We start from the raw sequence: 22,237 nt of genomic DNA, 5'->3' as shown, positions 1-22,237 counted from the left end.
GGTGTGAGGCCAATTTCCCGGATTTCATTTCGTCAAAAGAGTGGCCTGCCTCCTCACCCGATTTGAATCCTCTCGGTTTCTTTTCATGGGGCTACAAATTAGGCGAACTAGGGAATACTAAGGGACTAACCGTGGAAACTTTTAAGCAACGTTTGGTGAAAATATGGAACGAAATGCCTCAAGATATCGTGCGTAATGATTTTCAAAAACGGATGCTGCTCGTAATTAAAGGAAGACTGGCAACTTTGCCAAAATTCAAGCGACAGATACAGTAGCGCTGCGCTTGAGTGAAGGTGGAAGCAACGCATAGAAAAATGGGCAAATACACAAACCCTTCGTCTGAGGATGTAATCTGTGCTATCAAATTCTTTCGAAGCATTCACCTTTGCGCGGCAGATGACGCGATTGTACCTGTCTCATAGCGTTTGTATGAGAAAATGGAACAGTTGCCAGTCTTGTTGGTTTGTTGTTTTCGCTTTCACCCTGTATATATTATATGAATGAATTTGTCTGTCTGTCTGACCCTTATAGACTCGGAAACTACTGAACCGATCGGAGTGAATATTGGTATGTAGGGGTTTTTGGGGCCGGGAAAGGTTCTTATGATGGTTCGATACCCCTCCCCCATCTGGTTGGCTCCCATACAAATGAAACAGATATTTCTGCATAACTCGAGAACTAATCAAGCAAACGGAATCAAATTTGGCATGTGCAGGTATAAGGAGATGTTCATAGAGGGTAACCCCTTAGATAAGAGAGGGAGGGCTACGTACAATATGGCATTCTTTTTTATTCGGCGCATACACTCAAGCTTATATTGAATCCCGAGCAAGGCCAGGTACTCAGCTAGTATTCTATAAACAATAAAATGACGAATGACCAATTGGTTTTTGTTGACTACTTAATAAAACTAAATTGAATAATGGTTGCTCTCATCATACTTTTATAAAACATAAACACAATTGAGAAGGAAAACCAAAACAAGAACAATTAAAATAAATAATGTTTGTGTCTTATATGACTCATAAGTTCGAGAGTTTGTTGTTTGAAAAACATCTATAGGTACTAACGTGAGCTGAGAAGCTTTTGGCTTGAAAAGTTTCAACCTATATCTCTCGAAAGCTCTGCAAGCTATCACAACCAATATCGTTTCCTTTCACAGGTTTTCTCCATTTTTAGCCATGCATGCACACAGGGAGAATCCTTAAATACGTTTCGAGTCTTGCCATACCTACCAACATGCTTCCCTCGTCCTTCATTTTTGCTATATACCTATAGTAACGGTTCTCCTCGGCTTATGCTACGTTGGCATCATTGTATGGGTAAGAAACATTACTCCGGCACTGGCTCCGGTGTAGATATGTAGGTGCGGGCACTGTGTTGCTTCCGCCTTTGATGTCTGCGCGCGTATAAGCTTTTCCTGAAACGAACATGGGGATGTTATTGCCACATAGACCGGATGGGGATGGTGGTGGTGGAGAAAAGCAACACGAACCACACGGGTTGGGGGTGGTGGAAATCTGAGAAACAGACAGACAGTATACACACAAGGGCAGTTCTGGGTGTCATGGGCGTATATTTTTAAGCATACGGAAGGAAAAGGTTGGACTCTAAATTCGCTGAAAAGGATCAGATTTTAAGAGTGAAAAAGTTGAAAGTTACCTTTTTCCAACTAACATTTGGAATAATTTAGGCAAACTCCGTCGGAACTCGCTGGAACAACCGCAGCAGTGGATGTGATTCATAAGGGGGTTAATTTTATTGATTGCATGTTTCTGCAGCGGTGAATGAAAATCTCATAGTTCATTCACTTTTTGTTGGCTCCTGGTGCACTGGAAAGGATTGAACTGACGAAAAGCAAGTGACTAACGAATTGATTTAAGCAAAAAGCTAGAAACTATGGATTTGAGGAACAAAGTAGCATTGGTCACGGGAGCAGCAACAGGCCTGGGTCGAGCCTTCTGTGAGGAACTTTTGAAACATGGCGCTAAGGTACTTTTGCGAGTGAAATTTTCCAACTTCCTGGTTTTGATAGCAAACTGTTTCTTTTTCTTTTTTTTTTCTTTTTTTGTTGTTTGTAGGTTTCCATTTGTGATCTTGACTCGGATGCCGGTGAATTGACAGCCAAGGAATTGGAACACGAGTTTGGAGCCAACCGAGTCCTGTTTTGCCATTGTGATGTGACGGATTATATTCAATTTGAAGGTATGAAAATCACCAGAACAACTTCATTGGAATACGGCAAGCGATATGTCTCATAATCAATGCAATTTTCCAGAGGCATTCCAGTATACCAAGTCCGTCTTTCATGACATCGACATAGTGATCAACAATGCAGAAATTATGAACGATAAATTTTGGGAGCTCGAGGTGGACGTGAATTTGAACGGAGCCATCCGTGGAACATTACTCGCACAGCAGTTCCTTAGTAAGGATAAGGGTGGTAAGGGAGGAGTGCTGGTGAATATTGGATCCGCCGTGAGTGTAAAACCCCAACTTTCGACCCCCATTTACACCGCCACAAAGCACGCGATCCTCGGATTAACCAAATCCTGCGGAGATCCATACCACTACAATATAACTAACATCAGAACCATAGCGTACTGCCCTGGGCCAATCGAGAACTCGTTTTCCCACAACAAACGGTTCAGCTCACCTGCGCACGAGAAGGCATGGAAACTGGACATGTCCGGAGTACAGTTTCAGAAGTAACTTAAATTGGTTTTATTCGCACGGGCAAACAGAAAATCAATGCATTTTTTTTTTCAATTGCAGATTGGAGCACGTGGCACGCGAGCTGATGCCACTGATCAAAAACGCTCCCACCGGATCCATTTGGTTGGTAAGCAGCGGTAAACAGCCAAAGGAAATATCCTACAGCAGTATTTAAATTTTCCCTGCATTGAAGCTAGGAACAACCGAACACAAAGTATTCTACCAACTAATCAAATAATTTCATACATAAATGAATTCTTAATTAGCTATGGAATCATCTCTTAACAGTAACTCGTAACTCATCATGACAGTAAGCATTATTTACCACTTAACGATAGGCCGTTAACTTTAAGGCTGCTAACATGACAAAAAACTAATAACATTAATGTCTCCTATTCCGTACACAACTCGCTTTGTATTAACTACATCAAACCATCAATGTAGCGTATAAGAAATGACGAAAGAAAATCAATTTTGTATGACACGATTGGTTTGTAAAATCAAACACATAAAACGGCTATCCATACTGAAAGCATACAAAGAACATATATTTATAACAAAACTATACTAAAGTAAGTATTGAAATCATCATTATCGCTTTTGGTAAGAACAATTTAGCAATAAACTGTGAAAGGAATAAACATAAAAGTTAAGCTCGATGTTTCCTTTCAGATGTCCTGGGTAATTGGTGAAATTTCGCCTCGACTCGGAGGTACAGTAGAAAGCAGACTAGGGGCGATAGGTTTACACTGAGGGAATGTTCTTTTGATTTCTTCTTCATAGATTGCATATTACTCGTCCAATCTCATATCTGTCCCATTTGCAAAAGCAGCAATCCAGCAAACCTAGTTTACACAATTCAGTTCATTGAGTGGACCCTTTGAAGTCTGTGGGATTCATTTTGCTTAGACTGACTGCACACTTCATGATTGATCCGAATCAGTTAAATTGCAACGTCAATTTATCCAGCGGGACAAACCCAACGAATTTCAAAGTTGATACGTGTTTTGGAATGTACCAATAGCGTACCTTCAAGGATTTTGAACGTACTTCAAAGCATCCCGGAAAACTCGTGTCCTGCTGGATAGACATACGATTTCAGCAATGACCAAGTCGATCGACCAGATTTCTACGGAAATGTGACGTACCAAATGCGTACTTTACGAATCTGTCATTTATTTTTAACGTACCTCTTATTTTCACTTAAATGCTTGTACTAAACTTTTTAAATCGTAGTTGGTTGGAAATGCTAACATGAAGCTTTAGTGTGATAATTTATTAGCTAGAGAATGATCTTTAGAAGAGGGTAGGTGGATAGTTCCGTTAGAGTACAGCAGTATGAAAATTAAAAAGAAGTTGAACATGAGCGAAGAGCCATTAATGCGACAGTATAAAGACAAACGCACACCTTTTGCCTAACCCGTACGATGTACGGGGGGACTTGAAGTATGCCTTCAAGTCTACAGGCAAAAGATGTGCGCCCGCGTTTTGCTCATTGCTGACTGCGGCTGTGGAATAGTTCTAGCGATGAAACCATCACTACCTGAAGCCCCACGTTGCGAGAGCATTTCCTGTCGATGGTGTGTTATAATGCAATTCTATCAGAAAGTGAATTCCAGTTAGGCACGTTGGTCATGACCGATCAGAAAGTGTTCCAGGGATATTCAGGAATAGTATCTGAAAGATATCTGATCATTTGATCAGGTTTTCTCTAATGTATCATCGAAAAAAATGGAATTTTTCAAATAATATTAATTTTTATTTAATTCACTGGTAAATTCTATCAGAAAGTGACTTCCAGTTAGGTACGTTGGTCATGACCGATCAGAAAGTTATCAAGGCATTTCTCATGATGGAGTTTTCTAAGCAGCACCGTGCGTCTCCATAATTATTCATGAAATTAACTGTTTTGTTCAAAATTAGTATAAAATTATACTAATATATAAATTAGTATTAGTATAAGTTATTAGTTCGGGCCTTCGGGGGGCGTTTTTAAAAAATAAAATTAGAACTACCAACTTACTCGACTGAAGGTCTCAACTAGAATGAATTTATTCTTCTAAAGCAAAAAGTTACAATGTGCTATATACTAAAGGGTTTAATGGAAAACGCCTAGTGCGCAAATTATTACTTATATGCTATCTATGTTTTGTCTGCTGCTAACCGGCTCGGTGTCGCTGATGGATGATCGCCTCGTGGAAAGGAATGGGAATGCTGATATACAGAAATATGATTATGCATTGGGATGCAGTTCTGTTGTTGTTGTTGTTGTTGTTGTTGTTGTTTCTGTTATGTCTTATTATTGCTGATATCGACTGAAGTTCCTGTCGATAGTGTCGTTGAATTGCTTGTAATTGGGTTCTGGTATGATTCCAGGAAAGTGCTGTACTTAACTCGTCCCTCCTTCAAGTTCGAATCGTCCCGATTCAATTTCTGAGGTTGAATGACCGTCGGCTTTTTTGTAGAGGATAGTGGATGCATCTAACGGTTGTTGTCTAGCAACACTGTTGAGCTTCCGGCTGAGTTTTTTCCTAGCTACGTATGTCATGATAATGACGATAATCATGATGCTTATGGTTGACATGATTAGGGATGTGATGGTTCGAATTTCATGATGATTAGTGAAATTCTCCAACGCATGTCTGTTTATTATGTCGACTTCTTTCACCCTCAATAGTGGTTCGAAATTACTTTCTGCAATTATGAGACCATCCAAAGGTAACATTATTGGAGGCTCGGCTTGAAAAAATTCGGCATTCTCAAATTTTGATCCGTTTGTGCTCAGTGAACAATTATGGAATTCAATGAGATATGATCCCGTTAGGTTCCTGCTCGTAATTCCACAGGTGGATTTAATTTCCAATGATTGGACTTCCTTCAGTACTAGCAAATTTCCTGTGATCAGTTTAATTTCTGTAGGGTTCTTGCAATTTGTAAAAGAGCAATTTGCTGAATGTCCTTGAAGTAGGTTTGGTAGACATTTATCTTGGGTAATATTTTGTACGTTATCCCGGGTGCACAAAGATAATTTCTGTATACGTTTGCATTTGTTGATAATGATGAAAGTAGTCTTGTCGTTCCGCATGGCGTGGGTCTCCGGAAGTTTTAGAATCTTATTTCCTAATGGCAATGGTTCTAGATAGTATTTTTCATAAACAGAATCCTCTATCAGAGGGATCAAAATAACAAAAATGATCTTCGAATTATTATGAAAAGCTGATAAATCTAAATAATCATATGTTTCTTCGAGACTGGTGAGTACAACTCCCTTCTCTTCTAATTTCATAGCTGCAAAATCTAATTCTTGGGGTGACAAAATGTTTTTTGACAGAATTCCTATTTTTGCTAATTTAATTGACTCAAAAATATCTTCTAAATGATCCTTTAAATAATCTAGGTTGAAATGTATTTTAAAAATTTCTTTAAAAACAGTAAAGTTTTTTCCTGCGTTATTATTTCTAGCTAGTATCAAATTTTGACTAATTTGTGTTTGTTCTCTTGATAATTGATTGATTATTTTGTTTATTCTGTCTTGAAATTGAAAATTGATTTTCCTCTGCTCATTATTTTCGTTTATAAGAATTTTATTGTTTATAGATAAATCTTGAATACTTTTTGAAATTTCAATTAAATCATTTTCATCAAGGTTGCCAGTGATAGCTTTAATTCCGCTCCCTACAAAATTGAACAGTCCTCGCTTGGCTCTAAATCTAGGCTGTAGCTCAGTGAATAGTTGCAAGGTATTGCTCAGTTTTGTGCTTAGGAGGTCCGTCATTTCGGTAAAATTGCCAAAAGAGTTAATTCCGTTAATATTTATCCGTAGCTTCCTGAAGATAGGGTTATAATTATCTAAGTTGATCGTATGGAAGAGTTTGTGTTCTCCTATCTTCAAAAAGCTAAATCCCTCTTGGAGTGTGATTAGACCAGGGTTTGGATTTAAATTTGTAATTTTTATGGATTGGGTATGGACATGGGATTTTGAAAGAAGAAAGGATAGGATGCCGATACATACTGTGATGCGTACTTCCATCGCGACGTCAAGTTGGGTTTTTCTTCTTCTCCCTTCGTTGGGTTTCCTAAAAGGAATGCCTTATTAGTATGGTTTGAATAATATAGATTAATGATTTAAGACAACTATTTACGATGAAGTTTGTCAAGGTCTTACAACTGCTGGTGTTGACATTTTAAGAGCGGGTGTTCCACTCAAAGCTGTGTCTATTTCCTTATGCGATGCATTTTATTTTTATGAAATTTTCTTTCATTTTCGTCGTAGAATGTTTGAACTCTGTCATTCTGTACGTTTGTCGGTTCAAACCGTTGTCTGCGTTTAGCTTTTATGCCTTGACTTTTTACGAAAGCTGGTTGTCCTATTTCAAGTGCGGGTGGTGTTTCCCTGTTAGTATTATGATAGGTGTGCTGGTTGGTCTGCGTTTTAGTATTTGTCAATAAAATTTCATCGTAGAGCTTATCTCGGGTTAGAAATAATTGTTCTCTGTTGAGAGGTCTCTCCTCCCCATCCTTTACTCCAAAAAACGCTTCACGTGGTTTTAGGTTGGTGGAAGTGTGGATTGCGTTGTTATATAATGTGCAGGCAAGTAAAAACATCTCTTTAAGTGAAAGGTTGGCATATTTGTGCCTATTACACCTAAATATTTCAATCAAGGTTGAATGAAAGCGTTCCACTATGCCATTGGTTTCGCTATTATTCACTGGTGTGAAATATTGTTGAATCCTTAAGTCGGCGAGCATTCCTCGAACCTCAATAGACTTTAGGGCTGGCTCATTGTCAGAAACGATGAGACCCGGTTGTCCGTAAAGAGAAAAGTATTTAATTAACGCTTTCCTTATGTCTGGTGTAGATCTGGACTTAATTGGAATCAAAGATGCAAATCTTGAGAATTTGTCAACAGCCGAGAGAAATATACTTGGCTGTGATATAAAAATATCCATGTGGACGATTTCCAATGGTTTCTTGGGAATGGGAGTTTCGCCTAACTGGATTCGGTATGGCTTCCTCTCATATTTCATTTTGTTGCATATTTCGCACAAAATAACGTATTTTCTAATTTTTGATTTCATTCTGGGAAAGAAATGCCTTCTCAGAATTTCGGCATGGTTTTCCCGAATTCCTCGATGAGAGGTTTCATGAGTTTGCTCGATTAACAAATCTTGTTCATTCTCATCAGGGACATCAATAAGTATTTTCTGGGATATTTTTATTCGAAAAGTTCTACACCTACTAAAATAATTCTTATAGACCATTTGTACGGATTGCATCATGCTCTCAGGGCACATTATACAATTTTGCCTCTTGAGATCCATGCATTCTCTGAAAATTCTAATTAATGCGGGGACCCCGAAGTGGAATTTGGTAATTGTTCTACGATGTATTTTTGGAAAGATTGTTTCAAAAGTTTCAGAATCATTTTCTCCAATTTTCAAGATAATTTGATTATGGAAGAAATTAATTGGTTTTTCTGTAAATTCTATAAGATCTGAAGAGTCTGAATCAGCGGAATGTACAGAGTCTTCATCCGAAGGGTCATCTTCGTTAATATTAATTTCATGAGTGATTCTAGAAAGAGCATCTGCCACCACATTTTGCTTCCCTGGTCGATGTTTGATTTCGAAATCAAACTCGAGAAGTTTTAACCTCCACTTCACTAATCTGGTATTTGGTGTCTTCAGGTTTAGTGCATAGGTAAGTGGTTGATGATCTGTAAATAGGGTAAATTTCCTTCCGAACAAATATGGTCGAAAGTATTGTGTCGCCCATACTATGGCCAAAAGTTCTTTCTCTATGGCGGAGTAACCTTCCTCAGTCTTTGTTAACGTTCGAGATGCAAACGCGACTGGTCTGTCCTTTCCTATACAGCCTTGCGATAAAACTGCTCCGAGAGCAAAATTGCTTGCATCAGTAGTGAGGACGAATGGTTGATTGAAGTCAGGGTATTGCAATACATCACTTTGTGTAAGCAATTCCTTGCATTTTTCGAAGGTTTTCACAAATAAAGGTGTGTGTTCAATTACTTCGCCTTTACGTAATTGAGCTGTAAGTGGCTTGGTAATTTTCGCAAAGTCGCGAATAAACCGCCGATAGTACCCGAGAATTCCAAGAAATCCTTTAAGTTGTTTTTGGTTTCTTGGTAAAGGCCAATTTTTGATACCTTCGATTTTATTGGGGTTCGGTTTGACTCCCTGATCGGTGACAATATGACCTAGGAAAGCTACTTCTTTTCTTAGGAATTCACATTTGTCTAACTGTAATTTTAAATTTACTTTTTCAAGGGCCTTTAATATTTTTTCCAAATTTTCTAAATGCTCCTGCAAAGAGGTAGAGAAAACGATAATATCATCCATATAAATGAGACAACATTTTCCAATATATTCTCTGAGTACATGATCCATAACGCGCTGGAAAGTAGCTGGTGCGTTTTTTAGACCAAATGGCATACGCAAATACTCGTATAGACCATGATCTACTTGAAATGCTGTTTTTGGTACATCTCTGGGATCCACCTCGATTTGATGGAAACCTGAGGCCAAATCGAGCGTGCTAAAATATTGGCATTTGCCCAGTTTATCCAGTATCTCTGTGATATTGGGTAAAGGGTATTTGTCGTCTATAGTTTTTGCATTGAGCTTCCTATAGTCAACTACTAAACGCCATTTCTGTTCGCCAGATGCATCTGCCTTTTTTGGTACGATCCATATGGGTGATACCCAAGGGGATGTGCTAGGTCTTATGATACCTTGGTCGAGCATTTTTGAAATCTGTTTTTGTACTTCATCTTTATGGACAAACGGATACCTGTAATTTTTAGTATAGGCAGGTAATTCGTCGCATGTGTTTATAGAATGTTTAACTACGTTGGTAAATGACAAGTTATCACCGTTCGTGTAGAAAACATTGGGATATTTTCGAAGCAATCTAAGTAATTTTAAGCGTTCTTCTGAGTTAAGGTGATCAGTTCGCACCTCTTTTCCGATATCTTGTGCTATTTTAGTAATTGTAGGGGGAACTTTTGATGGGAAATCCATCACATCAAAGTTATTTATTTCAGTGGTAATTTTTTCATAGTCTATAGTTTCTACAGAGGGTTCTTGATGTATATTGACAAAGAGTAGATTGGCTTTGTTTTGGTGAACGCTGTATAATCCAGACGGGACATAAACTTTGGATGTAATTTCTAAGTCATTTTCAAGAAAGAAGTCTCCTGAGTTGATAGAGATTGGAATTTCTTGAATCATATGCATTGATTCATGAAAATTTAATTCAATTGTACCAGGAAATTTTTTTTTTAGTTGTATAGTTGTATTGTCTAGAACAAGCGTATTTGCTGATGCATCTATAATGCACCCTAATCTATGAAGAGTTTGAAATCCTATCAATCCATCGAAGAAATCATGGAACTTGAATAGGTGAAATTTCTGGCAAGGAATATTTTTAAAATATTTCGAAAACGGGTTGAAGAAGGTATATTGCTCTATCTTGTGTGATCCATTTATTTTCTTTACTTTGTGTTGTGAGCCTAAACGTATAGATTGCAAGGGGACGATTTCAGGAGAAATATAATTTTTATTAGCTCCTGTATCGATAAGTAGTTTAAGGGGAGGTTTTGATTTGGAAAGGATTTCTAAATAAGGAAGGAAACTCAATCCATTTCTTGATGCCCCACATCTGAAGGAAAATTTAATTCTTCCTCCTGATATTGGTTTTCGTTTTCGGTGAATTCTTCAGTGCCGACATCAACAGAATCAAGATATTCGTCATGCATATTAATTTGATTGCCTCTAACTTGTTTAAAACTTGAAGATGATGGTTTTTCCTGTTTTATGGAGGGGAACCGTGTTCCAGGTTGTACGGTATTCTGCATGTATGCTGGGATTTCTCTGTTTGGATTAAACGGTGGTTTTGATGTAGGGAAAGAATTTGTCGAGAATTGGGGTCGATGCGTATAGAACGCATTTTTCATTGGCTGAGGTCTAGATAATACAGGTGGATTTTGTGGTCCAGCTGGTTGTAGGTTATTGTGATACCATGCTCCATTTTGATTAGGCGGTGGTTGGAATCGAGAGAATCTAGAAGGTTCTGAATTTGATTTTTGACTAACTTTTGTTCTTTTAGCAGCATTATCTTGATCTAGGGCATGGTGGTATGCTGAAAATAAACTATCAGGTCTACTGGTTCTGGTAAGTGCAGATATCGGATCATGTAAACCGTCAATGAAAGCATTGGTCATCATACTTTCGTATGTTGCCATGACAGTTGTAGAACAGGGCTTGAGGTTATCGTCCAACATAACCTTAGCTCGAATATCTGCTAATAATCCATCGCAGTTGTAGTAAAAATCTTCTACGCTAAGATAACCTTGCTTCAAGTAAGGTATCCTGCTCAAAATTGTGGATAGATCTCGTTTGTCACCAAATCTTTCCTTTAATGTGTGCTTTATGGCAGCCCATTTGCACTCAGTATTGTTGCTGATTAAGGCTTCATTGGCCTTACCAGTGATTTTATCTCGGATAATTGATGTCCAGATAGGTAGCACAGTGCGCGTATCACCATCTGGTACAAATTTTATTGCACATTCTAATTTTTGGTCGACCGAGGCAAGCCAAGATGGCAAAGCCTTGATTTCACCATCGTATCCTGGGATCATTTTAATCACGTCAGGAATACGCGTTACATCAAAATTTTGTTGTGGGCGCTGCTCAACGCTTCGCGGGGTGTTTTGCAACGATTCGATTTGCCTTCTTTGCTGAAGCAGCATTTGCTCCAATTCTTCGATTTTGTCCATTAGTGTCTCGGACATTTTTCTTGTTAACATGCACTAAAAAATATTATTCACTTCACTGACTGCTTATAAATAATTCACTTTGTTGCTAATTTATTTAGTTCACTAATTTATTTGTTGTTGGATTTATTATTTATTTTTTGTGTTGTTAAGGTTAGTTCGCGGCCTAACTGTGATATTTTAGTCTATTGGTTACCACGGGTGGGGCCGCCAGACTGTGCTATTAGTAGTGTTTAGAGGATGGTCAGAAGTAGTGAACCTATGCCGGGTTTCTATTTCTGAATTGGTTTTGAAGGATAGGAAATGGGTACTTACGATTTACTTTGACCGATGTTCCTTCGATCCGGTTGATTGATTTGACGATGTTCCTTCGTCTGGTTCTTCGGATTGCGCGTCTTCCGGTGCTGGTACAGATGTCCTCAACTTGGCGATGTCCTCTCGTCAAGGCGTTGATTTCGATAAACCGTCGATTAATCTTCACGGAACACTTGCAAAAACACTCGCGGATACTTAGCACAATCCTACCGACTGCGCCAGTTATTAGTTCGGGCCTTCGGGGGGCGTTTTTAAAAAATAAAATTAGAACTACCAACTTACTCGACTGAAGGTCTCAACTAGAATGAATTTATTCTTCTAAAGCAAAAAGTTACAATGTGCTATATACTAAAGGGTTTAATGGAAAACGCCTAGTGCGCAAATTATTACTTATATGCTATCTATGTTTTGTCTGCTGCTAACCGGCTCGGTGTCGCTGATGGATGGTCGCCTCGTGGAAAGGAATGGGAATGCTGATATACAGAAATATGATTATGCATTGGGATGCAGTTCTGCTGTTGTTGTTGTTGTTGTTGTTGTTGTTTCTGTTATGTCTTATTATTGCTGATATCGACTGAAGTTCCTGTCGATAGTGTCGTTGAATTGCTTGTAATTGGGTTCTGGTATGATTCCAGGAAAGTGCTGTACTTAACTTATATATAAGTGATTTGCCGGTTATCTGTGTGGGTAAGTGTGCTCGTGTATTTCATTGCAAGTGCACTACACTCACGCGGACTCAGGCAAAGCTTATCACAGATAATGCAAATGTTCTATTCAAGTGTAGTAATTGTCTGTCAGATCAGAGTTGTGACGAGCAGAATGTATCGGTTTCGGATACCAAAATGCTGGGGGAAGCAATGAAGCAATTGTCTTCTGTTACTGACTCTATCACTGGTATACGAAACAACGTTGCTGCTCAGATAGACAACGCGTTGAGAATTGGCAGGGAAAAAATGCAACAAAATATGAACGATTCTTTAAGTTGCTTTGAAAAATTAATTAGTGAGAAATGGAATACGATGACTAGTTCATGTTTTGAAATTAGTACAGATAAAAATTTAGCTGCAACGAATGGCGCATCTAGGACGATTCATTCTGAATCGGACCGAAATCCCAGACGCAAAAAACTTAAATTTCAAAATAGTGACAACGATTCGACTGATGATGTTTAATGTCGATAATGACAAGAAAATGCGAGTTTTGCGGATGTTGTAAAAAGATCTAGTCATGCAAGTAAAAGTAAAAATATTAGTAACAGTAATAGTAACATTAACAGTAACAGCAACAAACAGAGTAATCATGAGACTCGTCCGGTCATTGTGATCAAACCAAAAGAGTCCAAACAAGCTTGCGAAGATACTCGTAAGTTTTTGAAAACTCAGTTGGATCCAAAAACACACAAAATCAGTAATTTTAGGAATGGTAAAGATGGCTCTATTATTGTTAGTGTGCAACAGGAGCTAATCTAAATGATGTAAAAACTGGTATTGAAAGCAATCTGGGTGAAAAATATAGTGCTGTTGTTCCACTTCGGTGCCAAGATTGAAAATAGTGGGCATGAGCGATCAGTTTTCCTCCGATGTCTTCATTGACTACTTAAAAAGTCAAAATGAAGACATCGCTATAAATGATGTTAAAGTAGTGAACATGTTTGAAAATCCACGCTTCACTTATAACAAGTTTAGTGTTGTAATTGAAGTCGATGTCGATACTTATAATTATGTTTGTTATGTGCGAAAAAAGTAAATGTAGGGTTTGATCGGTGCTCGATAGTTCCCGCGATTAATGTGTTGAGATGCTTCAAATGTGGAGAATTTGGGCACAAGAGCATGGATTGCAAAAATTGTGATAGATGCTCTAGGTGCAGCCAACAACACAAAACGTCGGAGTGTACGTCAACTGTATTGAAATGTATTAATTGTTTGAAAACGAATAAAGAACGAAAAATGAACTTGGACGTCAACCATGCCGCATTTAGCTCGGAATGTTTGCTTTATAAAAGACTTTTTGATCAAAAGAAAAGCAGCTTGCGTTTCAATAAATAGCAGCCAAGTTCCAGGAATGTGAATCAATTCGATTTTTTATACTTGAATATTGCGGGGTTGTCAACAAACTACGTAGCATTACGTCAGATTGTTGAGGAAAAACGTCCTCTTTTAGTTTTATTATCTGAAACTCATATTGTAGAAACTGAAGCTTTTGATCAGTATAGTATTCCGGGATATATTGTTGCTGCTTGTTTATCACATTCTAGACACACTGGCGGTGTTGCTATTTATGTCAAAGAATCAGTTCAATTCAACCTTCGTACCAACGAAGTTATTGATGGCAACTGGTTCTTGGGCATTACAGTTGTACGTGGCATGAAGATGGGTAATTATGGTGTTTGTATCATTCTCCCAGTTCTAGTGACCAGCGTTTTGTTGAAGTTTTAGAGAACTGGCTCGAGACATTCCTTGATTCTAGTAAATTAAATATATTGGCTGGTGATTTTAATATTAATTGGCGTGATAACCATAATTCGAATCATTTGAAGCGTTTAGCTGAGTTTTTTAATTTAAAGCAAACGGTTAATGAATATACGCGTATTTCCAGGCACAGTAGAACTTTAATTGACCACGTTTATTCCAATTTTGATTCCATTTGTTCAGTTACGGATACTGATTTGAAAATAACCGATCATGAGACTTTAGTGATTAATGTCTTAGACCATGTTAACTATAACGATAATTTTGTAAAATTGAAGTGCTGGAGGAAATATTCGAAGCAAGCTGTTTCGAATCTTGTTGAGAGAAGCGTGGATTTTCCATTAGTTACCGGAACTTTAGATGAAGATGCAGCTGTTCTTACTAACGTTTTGAAAACTTGTACCAATAAATTAGTTGAGCAAAAGTTTGTTTCTTTGAAAAACTCGAACAGCTGGTACAATTTGGATCTTTTGCGTCTTAAACGGAAAAGGGACAAATGGTACAAAAAGTTTTGTAGATCTAATAATGACAATCATTGGACTAGGTACACAATCGCGCGTAATAAGTATTCACAATCGATAAAGAAAACTCGTTGTGAATATGTTCAAAGGAAGATTGATCAGCATCAAAACAACAGCAAAGAGTTATGGAAAATTTTGAAATCTTTATTAAAACCTATTAATTGCAAACCGCGGTCCATAACTTTTAATGGCACATTAGAACAGTCAGAACAAGTAATTGCAGCTAAGTTTAATGATTATTTCGTAGATAGCGTTTCATTGATTAATCAATCTATTGTATTGGTCGATGAACCTGACGAAATAAAACAGCCAGTTAATAGTAGTTGTAGATTTGAAGTTTTTCACCCAATCACATTAGATGAACTTAGAGTTATTTGTTTTTCATTAGGAAAATCGGCTGGAGTAGATAATGTTAATGCTAGAGTTATTCAAGATTGCTTTCATGTCATTGGCCACATCTTGCTGGACCTTATTAATGAATCATTACAAACTGGACATGTGCCACAAATTTGGAAGGAATCCTTAGTGGTCCCTATTCAAAAAGTTGCTGGAACGATTAAAGCCGAAGAGTTTCGTCCCATCAACATGTTGCACACATTAGAGAAAATTTTAGAACTTGTTGTTAAAGGCCAGCTGTTGGAGTATTTAAATAGTAATAGTTTGTTGATACCAGAACAATCGGGATATCGGGAAGGTCATTCTTGTGAAACCGCGTTGAATTTGGTATTAGCGAAGTGGAAAAATAACTTGGAGTGTAAAGATACGATTGTTGCTGTTTTTTTGGATCTTAAACGCGCTTTTGAAACAATTTCTAGGCCCTTATTGTTAAGATCAATCAAGCGCTTTGGAATTACGAGTACTGCATATAAATGGTTTGAAAGCTATTTGTCTGACAGAACTCAACGGACTGTTTTTAATGATTCTGTTTCCAGTCCCGTGGGGAATACCCTTGGAGTGCCCCAGGGAAGTGTATTAGGGACCCTGTTATTTATTATGTATATTAATGATTTGCGACGTGTTTTACGATTTTGCGACATTAATCTTTTTGCAGATGATACTGTGTTATTCATTGCAGCTAAGGATTTAGATGATGCCGTTTTACACTTGAATGAAGATTTGCGTCCTCTAAGTAGATGGTTGAAGTATAAGCAGTTAAAATTGAATACAAGTAAAACTAAATTAATGGTAATTTCGCGGAATCGAGTAAATGAGAACGTCTCTGTTGATGATGAGACTATTGATCGCGTTCGGGAGATTAAATATCTTGGCGTGATTATTGATGACACACTTAAGTTCAACTCTCACATTGACAATGTCATCAAGAAAATTGCCAAGAAGTATGGAATTCTATGTCGACTGAAAAACGATTTAACTATTGCCAGTAAAATACAGCTATACAAATCAATCAACTCTCCTCATCTTGACTTTTGCCCTTCCATTTTATTTCTGGCCAATGCAACACAAATATCGAGATTACAGCGCTTGCAGAATAAAATAATGCGTTTGATTTTGAGATGTAATAGATTCACTTCCTCAACTTTGATGTTAGACGCCTTACAATGGTTGTCGGTGAAGCAAAGAATTGTATATTTGACTATGGTGTTCATTTTTAAAGTAGTTAACGGTTTGCTGCCTCGATATTTGTGTGATCGAATTGAAAGAGGAAGTGACTTTCATAGATATAATACTAGAAACGCGGTTGAAATAAGAACATCACATTTCTTGACTTGTGCTTCACAAAATGTTTTCAATTCGATGCCTATACATATCAAACGTTTAGCAACACTTACAGAATTTAAGAGACACTGCATTTCACACGTTAAAACTGTCTTTTGAACAGTTATCCAGTGATTTTTTTATGAATTGACAAATTATGTATCTTGACGAAGTTATCTCTAACGGATTATTTTATATGGATAGCTGTCATAACGACTTTTTAATCATTATTGTAGCACTGCAAAAACTATTTCTGTTCGCCACGATGGTGATGATGGATTTTTGATATTTGATTTTATAGTAGATTAATTAAAAAAAAAAGTAGTCTACAAACAAACGCGCGTATTACGGATATAGAGGACTGAATTTAACATTTGATAAAAAAAAAATGCAATTTTGAAGCTTATTTGAAAGATACCTTGAGTTAGTAGTAAGTTTTCTGGCAAATGTTAGGGGTTCGTGAGCATTCCTGACATTGCTGAAAATTATGATAGCATCAGATTGCGGGGTTGCTAGTGCAATAGGATGCTTTGTTGATTGTTCATTAACTCTTGATTGCTTGTAATACTTATGAATATTTTAGGTGGACAAAAAGGCGAACTAAGAGGTGGACGCCTGAGTTTTTCCACATTTATATCGCTGTGAAGCAACTGTAAACTTTAGAGCGAATTTATATCTGTAACTGAAACCAGTTCGATTTTGTTTGCCAACCTGGTTAAAATGTCATATTCAATTATCTTAAAGATAAATCGTCCAGCTCAAACCTTTGTAGGGGTAAGAGGTGGGACCATCATCATCATCATCATCATCGCCTGTCTTGTCCAGCGGGACACGAGCTTTCTGGGAAGCTTTGAGGTACGTTCAAAATCCTTGAAGGTACGCTATGGTACGCCATTGCAGGGTGGCCAGTGAATTTTCATTTTGAAATTCCCGGTTTTTTCCCGGTTTAAATCTTAAAAATTTCCCAATTTGTAATATTCAACAAAAAACGAAATAGAACGCATTTTTAAAAACGGGCTGAAACGTATTTACTGAAAGGATAAAAAATGTAATTTAAGAAGATTCCCAAGATTCTGGGGCTTTTAAATTTATATAGTCTGAAACTAGAACTTTTCTTCAAAATTTGTGATTAATAACAATCTTCGTGATGCAAGATTTGGAGAAAAATAATTAAAATGAGATTTTGAAAAAATTTTAAAGTCACAGTTTTGAAAAAAAAATTAATAGTCATAGAGTCATAATTGTCACGCTCTGAGACTTGGAAGCATTTTAAGGGTTATAAAAAATTACAGAACAATCTATAGAATCTTACCGACAATTTTTAGTAAAATTTAAAAAAAAAATCAATGTTTTGATTTCAAACAAATATTGAGAAGGATTCCCACAAAGTTTTTGAAGGAGAAGTTCAGAGCAGAATTCCAGAATTATTCTGAAATGAAGTCCTTTCAACTGTTAGATGAATTTGGAGGGATTTCTGTGGAGAAGAATGCAAGTTCTAAATTAAATTGTTACGTAATCTTAGAAAATTTCAAAAGGAGTTGTGAAAAACAAAACTTAAAGGTAAACTTCCTACGTGATTTTGAGAAGATTTGTATAGGGATCGTGAGGAAAATGACAGATAAATTTTAAGAGAATTATGATCAGAATTCAACAATAAACAGAGCTCTAAGAGTGTTCTGGCAATAATTTCAACCCTATTGCAAAAAAATTCATCACATAGCTCCAACAAAATTGATTGCAAAAAATTTGCTGATATTTAGAAAGAAATTCTTTAAAATACTCTAAGGGATTTCTAAACAAAATTTCGAAACATTTCTGCTGTTTTGAATAGAGTTAAAAGAAATTTTTGAAAAGGTTTTCAAAATAATCAAAGGCGCCGAATGGGTTCAAGGGAATTCTAAGAAGGATTCCAATCAAATTCTTAGAAGGGGTTTCAGGTAAATTCCAATAAGAATTAAACGGTTTTCTGGTAAATTTCAGAAGAATTCCATGATAATTCAGTGCAGAATTACAAGTTAATTCTGGAATTCATATCATGAGAATGTTGAAGAACGAAAAATTAAAACCCCGGAAAAGAATAATTCAGCTTTGGTTTTTACAAATATTTGTATCCAAAGTCCAGCATCTTCAATATTTGCTTTTAAGGACCATGCACTTTACATCTGAAATTGAAAGGACAAAAAATCAATTTGCTGAGTGATTAAGTTGTAAAAACAATAAGACGGGAAACTGAAGAAAATTATGCAGCGAATAGAGCAAGACGTTCATTTGGTAAAGGATCACTCTGTTTTAATAGTTTATTCAGAGATTCTGGTGTAAAAATTCGTTCCTATGGTATGATTAATTTATTTTTCCCGGTTCTCTCGTTGAATTCCCGGGTTTTTCCGGTTACTTTTCGAATTCCCGGATATTTCCCGATATTCCAGGTTTTCCCGGTTTGCTTGCCACCCTGCTATTGGTACATTCCAAAACACGTATCAACTATGAAATTCGTTAAGTTTGTGCCGCTGGATAGATTGACGATAAATTGCACAATGAATAAACTGAATGGGACTGGGAGTTATCGTTCATTCTAATTGTAATATTGAGGGCACTGAAAACCTTTTATTGCGTCAATTCCTTTGAGATGGTGCCTGAAAATTACACCACAAAGGTGCATGAAGGGACAAACTTCAATGGAATTTTTTGGTCAAAAAATTGCACCACAGTGGTGCATACAAAACAATTCTGGTGTATTTTAGTAAGGGTAAATTTAAGGTTGAAAAAATTTACCTTCGTGGTGGTAAATCGAAGAAAAAGCTTTTTATTGAATATTAGTGTAAAAATATCATCAAGGTGATGCATGGAGGGACTAATCAAAATGAATAATTGTGGTGGAAAAATTGAATCATGCTAAAAATGTGGAGGTACACATTTAACTGAAAATTTCTGGTGGAAAGTTCGCAACACTGTGGTGAATGTAGAAGCAAGGCTTATTCATTTTTTCTGGTGCATAATTTGCATCGTTCTGATGAATGCAAGCTTCATTGAAAATTTATGGTGGAAAATTACATGAAGCGGCAACGCCTGAAATTGCACCACAAAGGTGAATGGTGAAATGGAGCATGGTGAAATAAACTTCACTGACAATTTTTGGTGCACCGTTCTGGTGAACGGAGGACCATGCTTTATTGAAAATTTCTGGTGAAAAATTTGCATCGCTCTGATATATGAAATGAACAGAAAATTTCTGGTGGAAAACTTGCACTGGTCTCGTAAATGAAGGTACAAGCTTTATTTAAAATTAAGCTTTATTGCAAATTTCTGGTGGAAAATCTGAACGAATAGGCAAGCTTTTCGGAAAAAAAATTGGTCTTAAATTACCATCCTTCTGCTGAATAGAGAAACAAATTTTAATAATAATTTCTGGTGTAAAATTTGCAACATTCTGATGATTGGAGGGAAGCTGCTTTACTGAAAATTTATGATGAAAAATCCGAAAATAGGGGCAAGCTTTATTTGGTGGAAAACCTGCAACATTCTGATGATAGGCAAAGCCAGCTATATTGAAAATGTCTGGTAGAAAATGAAAAAAAGGAAATCTGCACGAATCAGAAGATTGGATAACCAATCTTTATTGAACATTAACGGTGGAAAATTTACCCCATTTCTGGTCAATTACAATTTGTTGGTTAAAATTACCTGGGGGAAAGTTTGTATTGAAAATTCCTGATGTAAAAATTGCACAGTTCTGGTGAATGCAGGGGCAAGCTTTATTGAACATTTCTGGTAGAAAAAACTACAACGTTTTGGTGAGTGGGCGGACAACTTAAACTTGACTTCCGAGAAGAACCTCAAGGGTATTGAATTCTGAGGACTGTTCCAAAAGAAAAGATTTCTGGGGATAATTCCATGAAAATTCTGCGAATAATTTCTAGTGAATCCTGCAGATAGTCCCAAGATAATTTCGAACAGAATACCGAGAGAATCAAATTTTGAATAAAATTCCAAAGGAATGTTGAGGAAAATTTCAAGGGAATTCCGAGGATAATTTCAAGCTCAAGCCGGGAAGAATTTCTGGAGAATACAGAGGAAATTCTTCTGAAACTTTAGGGGAATTTCAGTTCCAAGGTGTTCTGAGAAAAAAAAAGTTCTAAAATATTCCGAGAAGAACCTCAAGGATATTGAATTCTTAGGACAGTTCTAAAATAGTTCTGGGTAGAGTTCAAAGAAAATTCTGCGGATAATTTGCAGTGCATCCTGCAGATAGTTCCAAGATAATTCCGAAAAGAATACCGAGAAAATTAAATTTTGAGTGATATTCCAAAGGGATTTTGAGGAAAATTTTTAGGGAGTACCGATAATTTCTTGCTCATTCCGGGAATAATTTCTGGATAATACTGAGGAAATTCTTCTGAAACTCTAAAGGGATTTCAGTTCCAAGGTGTTCTGAGTAAAAGTCAAGAAGAGTTCTAAAAATAATTCCAGAGGACTTCTGAGAAGAATTTCAATAGAGCTCATAGAGTACTAAAAATTTCGAAAATATCCTCAAGGAGTTCTGAGGATGGACTTTTTCGCAACTGTATAAAGTTTAAAGACAGCTTTTGGATTCCCTTATTGAAAAGTGGGTAATAATTTTCCATTGAACCTTGGTCTATTGTTGTTTTACTAAATTAAATTAGCTAAATTGAACAGTAGGAAAACAATGGTGGGTGGACAGCACCATCTACCACGCACTTTGGAGTACTCCCCATCCCCAGATTAAATGCACCATAAAAAAATGCCCCTCCTTAACAAGATTCCTGTGCACGCTAGTGGCGCTCCATGTTTTAAAAATTAATAACAGCGCTATAGTCCGAATGGTCTCAGAATTTTATGAAATTTTACCCACATGTCTTCTTCTTCTTCTTCTTCTTAGTATTTCAAGCTTATTGCTTATCGCATATTAGCGGTTGTATAGCATTTTGCTGTAAACCATTTCGCGGTCGATCATTTCACGGTGAGCCAATTCGCGGTAAACGCTATTTTGAGGCTATGCAGTGACTGGTTAGAGCGCACTCATTTTTGCATACTGTATGGAGTTGTCAAAACATGAGTAAACTGGTTTTGTTCCGATGAGTGGAATCTATCCAGATTCTGGACAAATTATTATTTTCTAAATTTTTCCTATGTTCAAAATGGCACACTTTGATGTTATGAACAGGTGATTTTTACGCAGTGAGTCAAAAATCAGATTTTGGAAGTGAATCAGTGAAAATGGAGCAACGAGCGTAGCAACCTGGATGGCGAAAGCAATCAGCAGTTGGTGATTTATAAAACTCTAAGGCCGTTCGCAATGCTGTTGTATTTTATAAGGACTGTTTCAATTTGAAACTAGAACAGAAACGCACCTCTCGCAATGCTGAGTTGCAGTTTCATTATTCGATCATCATAATTGTTAATGGACCTGGTCTACGATTCAAAGTTGCATTCTGTGATGATAAGTATCACATAAAAGGTAAAATAGGTAGCATCATCTTCATCGAAATGTAAGTATTATTGATGATTCATTAGATATAACATTTACATAACATAAACATTTAAATACATATACAAAAGGGAAGGGAGGGATCAACAGGGCACCCAATTGAAGCGATTTGGACGGGGAGAGTGGGAATGTCAACTCCCTGTTGATAACATTTCATGGATCAAGGGCGGGCTATTCTACCCACTCATTGGGACATCTTCC

General features: G+C 37.0%; 1 protein-coding gene and 1 long non-coding RNA gene across 2 annotated transcripts in view; both read left to right on the top strand.

The window, feature by feature from the left end:
- The window catches only part of LOC135717403 (uncharacterized), a 232,766-nt gene that overhangs the window by 195,432 nt on the left and 15,097 nt on the right, over nucleotides 1-22,237 (top strand). The gene's annotated exons all lie outside the window — the stretch shown is intronic.
- Nucleotides 1,598-3,368, top strand: LOC135717137 (15-hydroxyprostaglandin dehydrogenase [NAD(+)]-like). The gene is made up of 4 exons (XM_065239090.1): nucleotides 1,598-1,992; nucleotides 2,082-2,205; nucleotides 2,279-2,708; nucleotides 2,776-3,368. Exons 1-4 carry the CDS (start codon nucleotides 1,900-1,902, stop codon nucleotides 2,888-2,890), a joined length of 762 nt encoding a protein of 253 aa, XP_065095162.1. The 5' UTR covers nucleotides 1,598-1,899; the 3' UTR covers nucleotides 2,891-3,368.

The sequence above is a fragment of the Ochlerotatus camptorhynchus genome, unplaced genomic scaffold (genome assembly GCF_037179485.1).
Source record: "Ochlerotatus camptorhynchus isolate MF236.1 unplaced genomic scaffold, CSIRO-AGI_Acam_v1.1 ptg000006l, whole genome shotgun sequence".
Lineage (NCBI taxonomy): Eukaryota > Metazoa > Arthropoda > Insecta > Diptera > Culicidae > Ochlerotatus > Ochlerotatus camptorhynchus.
Note: the sequence above shows the minus strand (reverse complement) of the source record. Positions and strands in the feature narration are given on the sequence as shown.

Excerpts from the sequence above, each read along its gene's own strand:
- LOC135717137 (XM_065239090.1), top strand. The coding sequence starts at position 1,900 with ATGGATTTGAGGAACAAAGTAGCATTGGTCACGGGAGCAGCAACAGGC. Across the intron at positions 1,993-2,081 it reads TTTTGAAACATGGCGCTAAG|GTTTCCATTTGTGATCTTGA; the intron begins GTACTTTTGCGA and ends TGTTGTTTGTAG. Across the intron at positions 2,206-2,278 it reads GGATTATATTCAATTTGAAG|AGGCATTCCAGTATACCAAG; the intron begins GTATGAAAATCA and ends GCAATTTTCCAG.